Source organism: Bacillus rossius, chromosome 2 (assembly GCF_032445375.1).
Source record: "Bacillus rossius redtenbacheri isolate Brsri chromosome 2, Brsri_v3, whole genome shotgun sequence".
Classification (NCBI taxonomy): domain Eukaryota; kingdom Metazoa; phylum Arthropoda; class Insecta; order Phasmatodea; family Bacillidae; genus Bacillus; species Bacillus rossius.
Window position 1 is genome coordinate 86,352,914 of NC_086331.1, and position 19,007 is coordinate 86,371,920.

At 36.4% G+C, this 19,007-nt stretch overlaps 1 protein-coding gene across 6 annotated transcripts in view; it reads right to left on the reverse strand.

Moving 5' to 3' along the window:
* Window positions 1–19,007, reverse strand: part of LOC134529434 (calcium/calmodulin-dependent protein kinase kinase 2) — a 466,877-nt gene that overhangs the window by 159,196 nt on the left and 288,674 nt on the right. Inside the window, exon 1 of one of the 6 annotated variants that reach the window (XM_063363524.1) lies at window positions 12,064–12,168. The exons of the other annotated variants lie outside the window; for them this stretch is intronic. Coding sequence (XP_063219594.1) covers window positions 12,064–12,153 — 90 coding nt within the window. The 5' untranslated portion in view covers window positions 12,154–12,168. Of the gene's footprint in view, window positions 1–12,063; window positions 12,169–19,007 lie in introns of those variants that run through there. 6 annotated transcript variants of the gene reach the window in all.

Below are 19,007 nucleotides of genomic sequence, written 5' to 3' on the forward strand. Positions count from 1 at the left end.
AGAGTAGTATATGTATCTTTACCGGAACTGGCGATAGAGTCGGAGTGAGAATAACCGACCATCAAGATGTCAAGGCGTACATCTTGAATGACCTTTAATTTTGACATTGATTCGTCCGCAATCTTGGATTCCGCCATCGTGGATGTACTTGACCTTGGACCTTGACCTAGACAGCCAGGATTCCGTCATATTGAATTCCGCCACCTTTGAAACGAATGCCCTAATCCACAAACATTGCACTTTTCGTTACGGTCGCCAACTTTGATTCTGCCAACTTGGAATCATATACCCCACTTCACTAACGTTGCAATTTTCGATACGACCGCCATCTTGGATTTGATGTCACAACCACTTTTTTGATTATGACATCATATCCGCCATCTTGTTTTCTTCTGCTGGAGGCCGTCATTTTGGGTGACATCATGACCTCCATCTTGTTTTTCCTGTTCTGCTGGAATCCGCCATCTACGACACCGACATCTTTGATTCTGCTGTTTGTTCCTAGAAAGCGCCCGCATCGCTCTGTCTCATGCATGTAAGGTCGATGTTCCTTTACCTACCAAAGTTGTGATCCTATTCCAAATATTACATTAAATTTTTTTATACAAAATATTCAAACCATGAGAGCTTGTACCTCAGGGTTGGATAACAATTGCCTTTGACCGCACGGCCATCGAGACATTTACCAGACCGAAAATTAAATAATGTATATAAAATATAACACACATATTCGAACTTGTAACTTTTTTAATTTAAAGAAATTATAGCAACACCTGCTAGAAAAAGTTGCTGTCATCTTTATTTTCAATACTTGCTACCACTAGCGATAGTTAACACGCATTGCATGTAATCTTGTTTTAAGTAATCGATACAAGGAGTGCTAGTGTTAAGTAGTACACACGCCATATGCTACAGTGCGCTGCTGCCTTATTAGTTTAATTTTTACCCATTAGAATGCACTAATTATTTATTACCTTGACATCCGCCATCTTGTCGACCATCGTGGCCATTATCTTCGAAATACGTAATTATTAACCTATAAATACGAAAAAAAAATTCCAAAATTCTTCAAAAAATCTGTATTAATTAACTAATTGATGCTATCGTTTGTAGTGCTTGGTTCATTCCTTGATAGATCCAAAAATATTTATTTTTGGTGAAAAATATTGATTCAATTTAATACGGTGAAAATTCGTACAAAAAGTCTTAAATTCCTCATCCGATATCATCCAGTAAGCTGATAGGACCAATAAATTAACCAACATCTTGACAATGTGTATTTATATACATAGAAATTCGAAAGAAAAAAAAATCCCCAAAATGCCACAAAAAATTACTCATTAATATAATGAATATTTTGATCTATTTTTATTCTTAACCAGTGACGCAGCTAAGGTGACTGGCGCCACTAGTCCGGCAGAAATTGGCCGTTTTTTGCATCAAGTGAAATTTGGAGTCTATAGTTTTGTTTTAGGTGTCAAATGAAAGATATAAGTGTCTTGTAACAAAAAATGCTGGGTGACGTCCGCTATCTGTTGAGCATTTTAAGATATTCAAAATGGTGGCCAATAGGGTGTAATATATTCAGAACTTGTAATCAAATTATATGAATGTCAAATTTGGTATCAAAATATATGTTTGAGGGGCACTGAATCAAAATAAGAGCCTATACACTGTGTAAAAATAAAAAAAAACTAGCAGATAAGCAACATATTTGCGAAAATAAATGTATACAATTTCGTAATTCATTCAATTTATATTTGTGTTGTTAATTTTTTTTTGTATAAATAAACATTTTTAGTGGCTCCATACTTGAAACTTGGCTGTAGGCAGGCGTATGTCAGAAAGGGGAAGAAACTTGAAAAAGTGTGATTCATAAATTATACAGCTCAAAAAAATTAACATTAGTGATATACTTAATAATATTCTTACAAACATGTTATATCATTCAGATATTACATTAATTAATAGGATATTGAATTATTGAACAAGATTTAAATAACTTAGATATATCATCGGTCATATACCTAAAGGTATTCTCACAACAAAGAAATTAACAAATACATATTAAGACTATAAGACCATTAAAACATATATATATATATACTACGCAAGTATATTCTTACGATAAATTAAGATGGGTTATTGCATTCCAAATCTCTGCAGGCACAGCATAATTTGCAAGTAAGTCTTGAAGAATAGCAACTACACTTTGAAGATTAGCAAGGAGTCAGTTTTGTACAGCCACATTTCACCAGCTTCAAAATTGATTCAGGGGCGTAAGCAATCCCGCCTGGAACTGCAACAGGAACGAGTGATTTGTTCGCCACATCCTTTGACCAGCCATATTCTACTGGATCTAAGGTTGTAAGTTCAGGTTTGTTTGCTGATCGCCAGATACAAGCATGAAAATGTGCGCGTTTTACATTTTAAAGAAATGATGCAGCAGTTGGGGGAAGTGTACGAAGGTTTGGAGCAGTGACAGAACCTGTACTAGCTTTCCTCGCCCAAACTTTTACACGGGTTTCTGACATTGTTTTACATCCACGTTGACTATAGCACGCCGATATGAAGCTTGTTTCCCGATATGTAACATCATTCATTTCTGCTCTCTCATCTGCAAGCAAGGAGAGCGATAACCCTGATCGAAGTACCTTTACAACTTTGCCTTTACCTATCCCAAAGTAGTACGCCACAGTGTCTCTTCCCGAAAGTGCACGAGCAGCTAAAAGTTCTGAAATGATTGAAGAATGTTTTTTTACTGTTTCTCCAATATCCACAACAGTCCTTTCTTGTACTGGTGATTCCGCATTAACACGCACTATGCCTAAGGCAATTTGCAGATTAGTTGGGAAGTTTTATTTTTGTACTTGTAACAATATTACCAATCAAAACTGAAAGCAGTGAATCGTCAATTTTTTCAGAAATACTACATAGCAACTTAATTAGAGTGTTACTGACTTGCTCTAAAGCAATGTCTATATTGATGGTACTTCTGTAATTCGTGCTTTTCTTTGGAAGTGATTGTATTTCTGTTGTTGTTTTGCTTACCATTGAAATGGCATTTTCAATATCAACTTTTTCGCTGTCCACAAATTTTAGAACTTGCCTTGCTGTACTTTAAAAAATAATAATGTGTGCAACACCCGGAGAACTGAGGACAAGAATATCACTTCCAACTTTCGCTGATATTGCTTTGGTTAGATGTTTTCTTGAGAGTTCACTCCCTCCATTTTGCTGGTATATTTCATACAGTTCTACATATGTCCACATTGTTGATCTGTTACTAGTCACTTCATTGATGACAAAATCTAATGCCGCATCATTTTAACCTTCACTGTTTTCTGTCCTTGTAGCCAATTTAATAGATTTTGGTGACAAAGATTGATCTACAGTTAACATGATATCTTGCATCTGCAGCATGAAGGTCACTCAGTGATTCCAAAACACGTATGCGTACATATACGCGCATTCATCTTTTCGTATTTCACACACTTGAATAATAGATTCCTTGAATGCCATTTTTAAGCCACCCACATTAGCCTCTTTACAGATATAGGTTGGTCTCCAACGTGATGGATTTTTTTCATCCTTCGAGACTTTGCATTCTTCAGCGCAAAAAATGCAATGTTCTTTAAATGATAATAGAGTGTTTTCATTTTTCCTTGTTCTTTTTGGAGATCTCAAGAACACTTCTTCTTGGCGCTTCCTCTTGCGATGTCGTTCCAGCTGTGTCACTGCACAGTATGTTGATACACAACTCTTGTGGCACTTCGCAGTCAATTCACTTGTGACAGCTATTTTTTCTTCTAGCACATTGTAGAGTTTATCGTTGTATACTTTACTGCATTTTATAATAGTCTTATTTATTTTATCACCACTTTCAATAAGTCTTTCATTGTAGTTTTCACAATTAAATTTCCAGTCAAACAGGCATTTTTCTGCCATTTTCTTCTCTAATTTACTTCACATTACACTTGCAACAATAAAAACGTATTAGCCAATTCCTTCCATCACCCATGATCCACAAAAAAAAAAAAAAAAACAATGTTCATGCCACAGCAACTGGAAGAGTTACATTTTATATTAATATCACATGTCATTAGGTATAAATGAAAAAACAATCCGGCATACATATTGAAAATGTAATTAAATAAAATTTTTCACAATATCTAAACACATATTTTGATTCAGCACCCTTGAAAACATGTATTTTGTTTCCAAAAATTACCATAATATGTTTGTATTGCAATTTTTGAAAATATAACACCATATTGGCCGCCATCTTGAATATCTTAAAATGCTCAACATATAGCCGATGTCACCCGGCATTTCCTGTTACTAGACATAATAATCTTTCATTTAAGACCAAAAACAGAACTATAGACCACTTTTCCAACCCATACCTCAGTTCTGCCGGACTACACTGGCCAGAATTGAAAATGGCGCCCCCTCTTGGATTAAAAGAGGGGGGGGGGGGGGGGGTTCAGTAACGCAAAACCGTCGCGGCGGCGCCCCCTCCTGCTCCGGCGCCTCTGGCGGGGTCCATCCCTGCCACCCGCTTGCTACGCCACTGTTCTTAACTGATGCAAAAAGTTAATTTAATTACAAATCATATTAATTTAATATAAAAGCGACAGGTTCAAAAAACAAAACACCACCACTTTATTTACAAATAAAGAATTATTACATAAATTCCACTAGTACAATAAAAGAGAAATTTACTAGTGTGTCTCAATTTCTGTAGTCTTCTTAGAAGGCAAAACAATTAATTTTTATGTGTTTTCAGGACAGATCTACATGTGAGTCGATTAACCAGACAAATGACCAGACCCGACCAGCCAATTGGTCAGGCTAACACGAACAGTTTGTGGCCAGACATCCAGTCGGTGGCCAGCCACATCATGTTGGTATTAGGTACATACAGTCAGTAGCCAAGATGTTTTATTTCTGATACTTAGTAGGCATCTCCAATCCACGAGGCCAATCATGGCCTGACTACAGACTTGACGACGCACAATCAACGAAAAAAACGAACGTGCTCCAATCGCTTCAACTGCTCCAACTGCTTAAATTGTACCAATGGTCTAAATCTCCAATTATTCAAACTATCCAATTGTTCCAAGATCTCCAATTCTCCACGTACTCCAAGCTCAAATTGCTCAAACAGCTCCAAAAGCTCCAAACCTCCAAAACCTACAAATTTCTCATTTCTCTATGTGTTTCAGCGCTCCAAAAACTCCACGTGCTCCAAAGCTCCAATTTCTCTAAAGCTACAATGCACAAAAGCACCAAATGCTTCAATGCTCCATTTGCTTAAAGTGTTTCAACTCTCCAATTGCTCCAAATGCTCAAACTGCTCCAATTGCTTTAACTGATCCAAGTGCTCCAAATGTTCCTATTGGGTAAACTGCCCAAGTTCTTTAAGTGCTCCAACTTCTCCAATTGCTTTAACTGTAATTTATATATAAAGTAATCCCTACATAATAATATGCTTATCATAATTCTGTTACTAATATGGACTTACATAAAATTCTTGGGATAATATTATAATAAATATGGAACATTCATCTAAATGTATTCAATGAGCTGGATTTTCAATATATATGTTGGTTTTCTCCATGAGCTCCTGATTACACCTGTCAAGATTGTCGGTGTTCTCCGTGTGCTCCTGGTTATTCTGGTAACAATACTAATGGTACTCTCCGTTTGCTTCAGGATATTTCTGAAAATTTTTTTTTTTTAAATATGTACAATTGTATTCAGGGTTTCGTTTAATTGACGAATTCCTGTTACCAAATCAACACTTACGATATGTTTCATCATTCAAATAGGAAACACGTCTGAGTCGATTACTGCCCCTTGAGACAATTAAGAAACACTAATATGCAAGACGAACCTCCTTCTCCTTGAAGTCTAGCGAAGCCCTCCTTCTCTTGCGACCATCAGAGAGCATCCCCCATCCCACACAAAAAAAAAAATATTACCTCAGCACAACATGTGGCGACATCTGTTGGCAGGAATAGAAACTACTTGAGTAATATGTTTTGGTTCCTCCTGGCACAGGCGCCAGGCGCTAGAGCCGGGAGCCGAACCGCCATCTTGGATTGTGTCGTCATGGCGGCCATTTTGGACTTTAAAAATTTCTCAAAACTCCTCAAAAATGACTCAAAGTGACTCAAAAATTCCCGTTTTGAGAAAAAAAATCTCTTTTTCTTCCTCATAAATTCGAAAATTAGGATTTCGAATAACCTCAAAAGTCTTTTGCCTTAGAAAGAACACAAATTCCTAAAAGAGGTTTAATAATCCATGTCTACAGCCTCCAATAAGCCTCTGAAGTCATCTAGGATTATGACATCACCGTTGCAATTTACGTTACGGCCACCATCTTAAAAACCTTTATTTAGCAACCGATTTTAATAAAAAAAATTAAAATTAATAAAAAATTGAATTAATAAAATTTTCATAAAAAATTTTAAAAACATACATTTACGACATGGAGCTCGGAGTCCTCGGTTCGAACCCGACAAGGCCTTGTAATCTTATAACATAATGCTGTTGGAGCAATTTAAGCAAAAGAGAAAATTCCGTCGAAGAAAGATGCGGCAATTGGAGCCTTGTAGACTTGTAGCTACGTAACCAAGTAGCCTTGTAATGTTATAACATAATGTTGCTGGAGCAGTTGGAGCAACAGAGAAAATTCAGCCGAAGACAGATGCAGCAATTGGAGCCATGTAGACTTGTAGCTACGTAACTAAGTAGCCTTGTAATCTTATAACATAATGCTGTTGGAGCAGTTGGAGCAAAAGAGAAAATTCCGTCGAAGACAGACGCGGCAATTGGAGCCTTGTAGACTTGTAGCTTCGTAGTCAAGTACTCATGAAGACTTGTAGTCCTGTATCCTCGCAGTCTCGTAAACTTGTAGACTCGTAGTCACGTAGTCTCGTAACCTCATGGCTCGTAGTCGCGTAGTCATGATGTCTTGGAGCCTCGTAGACTTGTAGCTACGTAACCAAGTAGCCTCGTAGACTTGTAGCTACGTAAACAAGTAGTCTTGTAATCATATAACATAATGCTGCTGGAGCAGTGGGAGCTTTGTAGACTCGTAGGCAGTTGGAGGAGTCTTGTAGACTCATAGAATTGAAATTTTGTAGCCAAGTGGTTTTGTAGCCTTGTAGCCTCGCAGTCATTTGGAGCCGAGTAGACTTGTATCCTAGTAGCTTCATAGACATGTAGTTTCGTAGCTACGTAGCCTTTTAGCCATGCAGTCTCGCAGCCATGTATAACTCGTAACCAGCTAGATCCTTGTAGACTCGTAGCCTTGTAGACTCGTAGCCTTGTAGCATCATAGTCTCTAGACTCGCATCATTCTAGCCAAATACCATTGGAGCTGTTGAAGCAAAAGGCAGTTGGAGCCAATGACTGTTGGAGCCAAATACTTAATGGAACTAAAAACTGATGGATTCATAGACTGATGGAGACATTATATACTAACTTAACATTGACGATAGTATCCTACTGAGTTGAGTGTACGTGATAATGTACCTCCTTTTCGTTAAATGAGCTTTCGTTTTGTAGAATGTGCTTCCTTTTGATTAACGGTGAGTTCAAAATGTGCTTTGTTTTTGTTGATTGTGCGTTCAAATGTGCTGCCTTTTTAATTGTGCTTCCAAATGTGCTTCCTTTATGTTTATGGTGCTTCCAAAATGTGCTGCTTTTTTGTTGATGGTGCTTCCAAAATGTGCTGCCTTTTTGATGGGATTGTTGGTCCTCTTGTAAGCGTAAAAACATGTTACGTTAGTTTAATTGAATATAATTAGCTGTCGATGAAGAAGGTCGTGAGGTTCGGAAATGACTGGTCTATACGTCTGACATTGTTTATGAGCCGGTCTCGCGGTCCGAAGACGTTTGTTCTATATGTATGTATGGCTTTGTACATGAACGGTTTAGAGGTTATTCTAAATATCGAAAAACTATACTTTCATGTTATGCTTATCGGCAAAGTATTTAATTCGTCGAACATTGTCGTATATTGTCTTGAGTTGTTTTTCGTAGAGTGAATGTTTGATAAACTCCATGAAAGGTAATGGAAACCAAAATATAAAATTTATTTAAAATTTAGTTGCACTTGTCACTGGTCAAGAAGCAAACCGACGACAGGAATCCATCGATTCAATATGTAAATTAATGGGTTATTTCTTCGGTGAATTTTGGAATTTTTCCCGAATTTATAAGTCAACAAATACAAATGTCCAATATGGCAGTCGTAATGGCTTATAGGATTATGTAAGTAGTTGATTTTAAGCCTCTTTTAGGATTTTGACCATGATTTATTGAAGTTGTTATTTTTTATATAAAATTAAAATTTTTGAATCGACCAGGGATCGAACAAAGGACAGTAATCGATTGAATTAATCAGTATATTGATTATAAATTTATTTAATGAATTTTGTAATTTTTCCCGAATTTCTAGCTAAATAATTATAAATTACCGAGATGACACCCATATGATAAGATGGCGGGTGTCACAGTAATAATAAATTATTACTGCACTCTAGCAAGAGACTTAAACATGTATGATGGTAGTGCACTCTATCAGACAAGTACACACACAAGATGGAGTCCTCCAGCAGATGAAAACAGGTTGGTGGCAATATCCTCTAGCGGGTAATATATGTTAACTATAGTTCCTGGTAGCGAGTACTAAACACAAAATGGCGTATCTAAGAAGGATGTCAAGGTCATGGTCAAATTTCAAGGTCAAGGACAAAGTTCAAGGTCAAGTTCAAATTTAAAAGGTCGAGGACAAAGTTCATGGTCAAAGATCAAGGTCAAGGTCAAAGTTAAATGCCTACAGTCGAGGTCAAACGTATGGTGAACAGAAAATTATACTAACATATCATCAGCACACTGTAGCAGACGAAAACAAGATGGTGGCCTCCAGCGGACGAAGACAAGATGACGGACATGACGTCATACCAGTTGACGATATATACCTTGTTATTGGTGGTGGTAGGTCAGTCTGTAGGTGGCTTCTGTGGAGGAAGGATCTGTCGTTTTTTATTTTTTGCTCTTACCGGTTTCGAACCAAGGACAGGAATCGATCTAATAATCAGTATTCTAATAAGTTAATTTTTGGTGAATTTTGAATTTTTTTCATTAAAATTGGATAATAAATAATGATTTTCAAGGTGGCGCCTTTAACGATAATTAATACAAGTGGTTATATAATTCAAAATGTCGCGTGTGGTGTAAAACATTTTTATTACTTTTTATTTAGAATTTTTAAAATATATTAATCAATTACTGGTTAACTCTCGCCGGCAATCGACCCAAAGACCGAAAACAATTAAGTAACTAAACATTTGTAGTATGCAATTTTTTTAAAGAATTTTGGAATTTTTTTGGAATTTCTAACATTGAAATTACGGATTTTCAAGATGGCTGCCGTAACGAAACAAGCAACATTAATAGAATCTAATATGGCCGCCGTAACGAAAAGTGTAACGATGGCATCGTACTCAACCATGATGGTGGGCATAACGAAACATGCAACATTTATATAATCCAATATGGCGACGTAACGATATGTGGAACGGTGATTTTAAAGTAATATTTTATTAAATTTTTATTATTCAATTGATTGATTAAATTTTTTAATGATTTTTAAAAATTTTCCTGATTTTCTAACATAATTACGGATTTTCAAGATGGCAAACATGACATTATACTAGATGACAATATATATCTTGACATAACTGGTCAGTCTGCCAGTGGCTTGCGTGGAGGAAGGATCTGACGTAATATTTTTTTTATTTTGGACCTCGTCGAGTTCGAACCGAGGACTCCGAGCTCCATGTCGTAAATGTATGTTTTTAAATTTTTTTATTAAAATTTTATTAATTAAATTTTTTATGATTTTTAAATTTTTTTTTATTATAATCGGTTGAATAAATTATTTCAAGATGGTGGCGGTAGCGTAAATTGCAACGGTGACGTCATAATCCTCGATGACGTCAGAGGCTTATCGGAGGCTGTTGACATGGATGCTTAAGCCTCTTTCAGGAATTTGTGTTCTTTCTAAGGCAAAAACATTTGAGATTTTTCGAAATCCTAATTTTCGAATTTTTGAAGAAAAAAACGAGAAATATTTCCTCAAAACGGGAATTTTTGAGTCATTTTGAGTCATTTTTGAGGAATTTTGAGGAATTTTTGAGTCCAAAATGGCCACCGTGACGTCACAATCCAAGATGGTGATTCGGTTCCCGGCTCCAGCGCCTGGCGCCTGTGCCAGGAGGAACCAATACATACTACTTACTTGCAAAATAGTTTCTTGTATAAAATAAAATAAATCTCACTAACGAATTATTATTTTTTTAAATTGTTCCACTTTAAAACTCTCAGTGTGCATCTGATATACATCACATGAACTAAAATGAGTTCCGGTTCGATGCCTGTAGTACCTATTATCGAAAGGCACCACTGTAGATACTGCAGCAAATAGTTTACCTTGAGTAAAAATGCTAAACATCACGAGAACACTGAGTGTGTTTTGGGTCCTTGCCAAAAACAATTTAGTTGCAATAAGAGTCAGAAATCCTTTGGTTGAAGATATTTCTTGAGTAAGCATCGCAATATCTGTACAACTAAGCTGACCAAAGTTAATAAGAATGGGTCTACAACACCAAAAAAGTTGAATTAAGGCAAAATATTAGACAAAGACAGTAATAATCTCGAAGTATGTTAAAATTCTAAAATTTATAAAAAAATATCCAGGATCTCATTAATGATTTAAAATTGAAAACTGACGAAGAAAGTAGCATCTTCATGGGAAATGATAACATATTCATAACAAATTCTAGTCACTGCCATTAAATTTTGAACAATAGAGAACGGCATGGAGCTGACCAGATCAAAGACTGCGATGAAACACCTGAAGCTGACATGATTAAAGACTATGATGACACACCTGAGGCAGACACGATCAAAGACTGTGATAAAGTACCTAAAGCTCACAAGATCAAAGATGTGATGAAACACCGAGACAAAAACTATAGAATTGACAGATTAAAATTAATTATTTTGGTCAGGCTTGTGATGATCACTGGGACGATGCGAATAGTGACCTTGCGGCTGGTATTACAACGGAAGTCTGCCGAGATCATAAAAATATTAATAATAAACACACAAGGAATATGACAGACGTAGAAAAGTTTGATTACATGACATGGGAAGATTCTAACATATTGATCGATCGTCTAAGACTGCTGCTGGCTTCTCTTGGGGCAGGAAAATATCCGTACATCAAAGAAGTAGCCTCCATACTCAGAACTGAGGGAATCTGGCTACAAACAATAATGTCTTTTTTACTTGCATGTGTATCCAATTGAATAGTAAAATATATTTTAGATTTTAAAATTGTTTGTTTTATTTCAAGAAATCTGATTCTTAACTAAGACTTAGTTCTCGTAATACAATTTCTAAATTAAAGATGTAAACAATTGACACCGCTGACTAACAAAAATAAGAATAAAGTCATTTCAGAAATCGGGGCAAGTTGAAGAAAATGCATTTGAAGCACTCGTAGCAGTTGGAGCACTTGGAGCCCTTAGACAGTTTAACCACTTGAAACAATTGGAGCATTTGGAACACTTAGAGCACTTGGGAAGTTGATGCACTTGGAGCGATTGGATCATTGGAGAATAAGGAGTATTTGGAGCTTTGAAGCTTTGGAGCATTTGGAACAATTGGAACTTTTGGAGCATTGTTTAACTGGAACAATGGAGCACCTGAAGAAATTGGAACATTGGAGCAATTCGAACTTGGGAGAATTGGTGCAGTTTGAGCATTTGGAGTAATTGAAGCATTTGGAGCAGTTGGAGCGATTGGAGCACATTTGTTCTTTTCATTGATTGTGCATCGTCAAGTCTTTAGTCAGGTCATGATTGACCTCGTGATTTGGAGATCCCTGGTCTATACGTTTGACATCTTACATGACCTGTTTAAAATGTATAATAAGTATCGAAAATAAGGCATCTTGGCTACTAACTATATGTAACTAACCACCAACATGATGTGGCTGGCCACCGACTGGATGTCTGGCCACCAACTGTTCGTGTTAGCCTGACCAATCGGCTGGTTGGGTCTGGTCATGTAGATCTGTCCTGAAAACACATGCAATTTAATTGCTTTGCCTTCTAAGAAGACTACATAAATTGGGACACACTAGTAAATTGCTCGTTTATTGTACTAGTGGACTTTATGTAATAAATATTTATTTGTAAATAAAGTGGTGGTGTTTTATTTGTTGAACCTGTCGCTTTTTATATTAAATTGATGTGATTTGTAATTTAATTTAATTTTTTGCATCAGTAAAAAAACTAACCAAAGGATATAAATCGACCGTAACATTCAGTAAAATAATAAGTGTTTTTTATTAAAATTTAGGATTTTTTTAGAATTTATATCTATAAAACTACAGATTTTCAGGATGGTGGGTCAAAATGTCATCATCAGCTTACTGGATGACGGAAGATGAGCATTTTAATTATCTTTTAAAATTTTTCCCCATATTAAATTGAATAAATATTTTTTGACTAAGAATAAAAATTTCTGGGTTGAGCAAGGATCGAACAAAGCACTATTATTGATCGAATCAATTAGTTTATTAATGCTGATTTTTTGATGAATCTTGGAATTTTTTTCCGTATTTCGAGGTCAATAATTACGAATTCCCAAGATGGTAGCCAAGATGGTCAACATGACGGCGAATGTCAAGGTTATAAATAATTATTGCACTCTAGTGGGTAATTATAAAACTAACATGGCGGCACGGCACTATATAATATGGCGTGTGTACTGCGTGATACTAGCGCTCCCTATATCGATTACTTAAAATAAGATGGCTGCAGATCTCTAGCAAGCGATGTATGTTATCTAGCGGTCTTGGTAACAAGTATTGAAAATAAATATGGTGGCAACATATTTCAATTAAAAAAGCTACAAGGTTAAATATGTGTGTTATTTTTTATATAACTTATTTAAATCTTAGTTTGGTAAATGTCTCGATGGCCTTGCGATCAAAGGCATATGTTTTCAATCCAAGAGGTCCGAGCTGTCTGGCTTGAATGACCGCGCTTCCAATGTATTTTGTGTAAAATAAATTAAATTTATTATGTCGATAATAAAAACATTTGCAGGTAATGGAACATCGACCTTACATGCATGAGACAGAGCGATGCTGGCGCTTTCAAGGAACAAACTGAATAAAAAAGAGACTTTGGTATCCAAGATGGCGGACTCCAGCAGAACATAGAAAACCATGGTGTCATACCGACTGACTTAATATCTGCCTTTGTATTAGTGGAAGGAGGTCATTCAGCCGGTGGATTATGAAGAGGAAGGATCTGTCGCCATTTTTAATTCAATGACATCACGGGGTTCGAACCGTTTACTCAGTTACATAAACGCGTTTTTTTTAAGAAAATTATATTGAGTAGATTTTATATGAATTTTTAAATATTTCCTATTAGAATCGGATAATATTTACGAATTTCAATTAATGGATTTATAAATTTTTAAATTTTTTACTTTTACAATCGGATAATAATTATGTATTTTCAAGATGGTAGCCATAACGAAAATTGCAACCATTTATAATCCAAGATGGCAGCCGTAAAGTTAACTTCATACACATCCAAGATAGCGTACGTGAAGAAAAGTGTAACATTAGTAATTGGGGCTCTGATTTCAAGATGACAGATCCAAAATCGTCACCCCGGTCAAGTTAAATATCATCCAAGATGGCCGCTGTTTTGTATCAATTGCTAGGGTTTTTTTCTAAGGGCAGGCTGATGCATTAGATTTGCCAGTTACATTATTTTAAAGAGATTCAGATATACAATTTTTAATGGACATAATTGTAAGCTGCTTTGTGATTGGTTGTTGATGGCTTCACGAGTCCACCACCTTCCAGTTGGCAAGAAGCTGAAGTCGTAGGTCACAGTCGGTATTTGCGAATCTGATTGAGTGGGAGCATGAGTGACGGCTCGCCAGTTCAATAAATTAATATGGTGAAGAGAAAAATTTCACCCATATGGCCGCACTGTTTTTAACCTTATTTCAGAAGTTAATTAGAACTTTCCGATCACAGGCGGTTGCGAATACCTAGACTGGAGCCTAGATTTGATGGCCACGCCGAGCAGACAAAGGTCTCTCGGCCGTTTGTGCCGTCGCAAGTGACTGCGGGATTAAATGAAAAGAAATTTAATTAAATTTAATTCCCGAGTGATGAACTGATTTTTTGAGGGGTTTTTTTGTATTGCGAGTTTTTGTGCTATTGATGTAAAGGGTACTGCGTTGTAATATCGCGGCCGTGTTCAGCGTTTGGTAAAAAGAAAAAGAAAACCAACAACATTTATTTGTGAATTATTTTTGGCAAGACCATTTTTTAATCAAACAGACTTAACCTCAAAAAGTAATATTCTGTGAAACTTCATTTATTTTCAGTCCCCAGCAAATTTCTTCAAGTTTTTTTTATGCATGTGCCATTCAGACCAATTTTGAGCTAACCAGAGTTTTGGATTGTTACAATGTTGATCCCAATCACACTATGCGAATATTATATTTAAAACATTAATATTAAATAAAATAGCTAAGAACACATGGTCAAGTTAAGAGGATACATCCCCATTTAAAATAATGCTTATATGAATGTCGAATGTAAAATAATTTTTATTATGTGCTTAAGTTAAAAAAAAAAAAATTCAAAATTTTCATCCAGCAGTGTGATCCTTTATTTAAATTTTATGGTGTGATAAAAATCGAAAAGTTTGAAGTATATCAGTCCAAAAAATAATCTCTGATGGTGTGACATGATTTGAAGCATGTTTGAGGTTATGTGGCGGAGACTGACAGGGCCCGGAGACGCTGAGGCGCGCGTGGCAGGCTCAGGGCAGCGGCCTCCACGGACCGGTTTACAATCTGGCTCACTCGCCGGCCGTCTAGTGAGCTCTACCGTCAGATTTGAATCGCTATAACCACGAGGCCAATAATGCGTCAAAAACGGTTGAGCACTCAAAGAACAGATCATGCCTGTACGTCAGTGGCGGATCCAGGATTATTGTTTGGGAGGGGCTTGACCCAGCTGAGGCTAGGCTTTATCAAGGCAAACACTAAAACAATAGTGGACCCAGATGCTTTTGGAGGGGGCTTGAGCCCCTTAGCCCCCCCTCTGGATCCGCTACTGCTGTACGTGTTAGTCGTGTATGTTGTTTTGCCTGTGACGTCGTCCTACCGATGTAGGCACATGCGCGTGATTGTTACGATTAGCTTTGTGTAAATTTATAAATTTGATGTAGCGTGGAAACGCTTGCTGGGACATTGATTCGGATGCCATTATGAAGAACTTGCGTAGCATTACTAGGACCCAAAGGGAGACAATAAAAATATTCGCCGGAATAAATGTGGAAAAACGGTATTAAATTGAAAATACAAAATATTTAAAGATGTCGTCTCGAGGGACTCGTAAATATGCTCGGAATTATAAAAAATGCATGTCAGAGGAAAGCTCTCGTCGAAGATAATCCAAAGATCCTAAAAGGTTTGTGCCGAGCGAATGCGAGAGCTACGGCAGCGTCGAATGGAAATAAAAAATATAATTTTATCCCGACGTTTTCACGAAAAATCTGCAGCTCGGATCTAAACTGCACTTTTCTCTAGTTTTTTTTTTTTTTTGTGGTCTGTCAGAGATGACGTGTAAAAGTACACTACTAAATATTTTCACCTAAAATTTACGAAGAACCCTGCTTACAAACGATTCCAGGATCTTCATAAACTTACTGTAATCTTCGTAAATTTACGGTTATTAAGTTAAATTAATTTGAACATGAATCGTTAAGAATAATGATCTTTCATATCAACAAAACATTCAAAAACTTGTTAAATCTGCGGCAAACACACTGCTATATCTCTCGCGAGTGTATTTGTCTTCTTTACGACCAAACACAAAACTTCGGATTCGGAATCTGCCGTAGTTTCTGCGAAGGTTCATTTTCCTGAAAGTAAGGAAAAACTATTTTTTTAAATGAGGTGCATTATTTGTTTAAAAATCCGTAACTTTACTGTAACTTCAGACAGCGCACTGGACGAGTTGTAATCTTATCAGATATCTTACAAAGAGGACTTCTCAAATATTATTTAGCAAAACGTTTCTATCAACGTGTTATAATGCCAACAACCAACGTGTTAATAATTTTTTTTTATTGGAAACACTGACCCCTTAGAAACTGCACATTTCGGAACAATCTCTGGTTGTCATTCACCTGGGCGGTCACCAAAATTGTGTGGCTGTTGTAATAAATAATGAGAAAACCTGTGGCGAATTATGTCGAAAATAGGCGGAGATTGTTAACAGAAATCACGCATAGGTGAGCTAATTAACAGGCATGACGTCACTCAAATTAATGACCGCTAAGTTTTTTCGGATACCAAATGACCCAATTGAGGTGTACTTTAAAAAGTGGGCCACACTTTAGACAGGCCACAGGTAAAATCGTTACAAATACTGGTCAAGAAGTGTGACGGGTACCAAGCTTTTGTACAGGCAATTATCCTATAGTTTTTTTTCCTAAGGAAAATTATTTGAAATTCAGATGAAATGACAATTTCGTGGATGGTTATGATGTCAGGAATTGTTCTCAATGATACTGAGGAAACTTGCTTACTTTTGACGGAGGTGACCAGACCAGGGACTGGTGTTTCATCTACACTTGACTGGGCCAGACAAAGCGAGACAATTCTGCGATTATGTACCGTTGTCTTTCGCAGAATGGGTATTGAAATTACAAACACAACAATCCGTTTCAAAATCATGAAATGATATACACTAGCTAGAAACTCTAAGTACTTTTTTTTTCTTGCTGGTAGTTTTTCATCCTCTAAATATTTGTTTTTGAAAAATTTAATTATTGGATTTTTCATTTTGACAATTTACTGACTGTGTGACTAGAGATGTAAAATAATAAGACGAATACGAATTTGCATCCACGACTTGTTTAGGACTCGAATCCAGAAACCCTTGCGCCTAAGTCCGGTGTGAATCCATCTGCGCTATGGATAGTATAAAATAAACTTGTAATTGGAACTGAATTTTTTTTTTAAGTACAAATATTGTAAAGTTACAAAATTATTTTTAACGTGATAACGTCTTATAAATCGATGTACGCCGGCTGCACGCATGAAAAAGCATGACTCATTGTCACGTTCCGCCTGAGCCGAGCGTGCAAGAACCGGCCAACCACCGTGCGAGAAAATCTTGTATAATATCAAACAGGTTAAGGCGGGCTTTTTAAAAGCAGCAATTTAAAAATTTTTATATGACGTTATCACGTAAAATTATCGTCCGTAAACCGACTTTACAGACAACCCCCTTTATTTGTAAACATATTTTTTCTGTACAATTTCAAGAAATAATAAAGTAGTAATACAAAATTAATTCTGGTTATTAATACATGACATCCGTAAACGCCCATACCGTGGCCAATTGAAACGGGAAGTTGCGCCCACTGCCGATAGATGGCAATTAATGTTACTGGGCTTAGTGGTTGTGGTTACCAAGTGATGTAATACACCCCAGATCAAGCAATTATAATGTTCCTATTGTGTATGTACCAAACAAATAATTAAACTATTCAGGAATATATTCCCATGGCAAATGGAGAATAAGAGAGTCGCTCCCAGAAGGAAGGGTGTACCTTGAAAGCTACCCTCCTATGACTATAAAACATTGTTTGCACAACTAGCGGCGAGAAAAACAGCTAATTTTCAATAATATGTTCCACTAATCCAGCCCCCTAGCGCTAACAGTACCTGAAACCTTTGAAAAATGCAGCGTATTCGTTGTATTTCTCCTATAAATATAGTGTAGAATTTACAGCATTTTTCTCCTACTTTTCAAAAATTTACTTAGCAACTGATTTACCAAAGATTTTATTGTAACGTTACAATTGTTTTCAAGTGTGTGGAGGTCGGCTCCAACTGACCTAACCAGTTGGAAACTTTACTATAACCTCGGAACTTTTATGTTTTCCTTGGCACACTTTTATCTTAACTTAACTCTTCGAAGATATCACATTATCCAGTGGCGTAGCCAAGAATTTTGTCCGGGAAGGGCCAAACCGTTGCGAAACATCGCGAAAATAATAACAATAAGTACACAGTTATTTTTATGCGTATAATCGGGCAGAATCACTACATTTATATAATATGAAAATAATCTCGAACCAGGATTTGTAGGGAGAAAAATTTTGCGAAACATATTTCTGGTTCCTGAAAATTTTTACCTTAAACATTTATTTTAAGTCTCTCGTTTTTTCCAAACAAATAGTGAAGCATAAAGAGAGTAATTAAATTAGCCATTTATTTTTCATACATCCACCTGTTTGTTGTAAAGTTTTGCGTGTTATACACTCAATCACGACATTTGTGTCAGGTGAGAACAGAAGTCTAATTTTACTTACTTGTACAATAGCTATGTTTGGTTTGAGGGGGGGGGGATGTTTGCGTCCCCTGGCCATCCGCTGTTGTCACGCCACTGCAATTATCGGGCACGTCAATATCGTGATAGACATGGTCATAGGAATAGTCAGGAGCGGTCCTCTATGACGTCGTTGAATTCAGTCACTTTTAACCACACCATCGATGTATTGCAACACCCAAAACATTGTAGAAGTGGAACGTAACCTGAAAATGGTTTATAATTCTGTACCCTGGAGGTAAAGGACATCTCGTCACCAAATTTTAAGTTTTCAGGAGAGAAAGTTTTCTATTGTTTCAACTTTATTTATTTTCTGGTTTCTTCGCTGGTAATATAAAACTGCTTTGTAATACTTTAAGACTGTATTCTTGGAATTACTTTTTTACTCAAAAAATATCATGTGCAAAACAATAATTTAATAATTTAATAAGAATTTTTATATAAAAATTTAACTTTGGAAATAACAGTATGG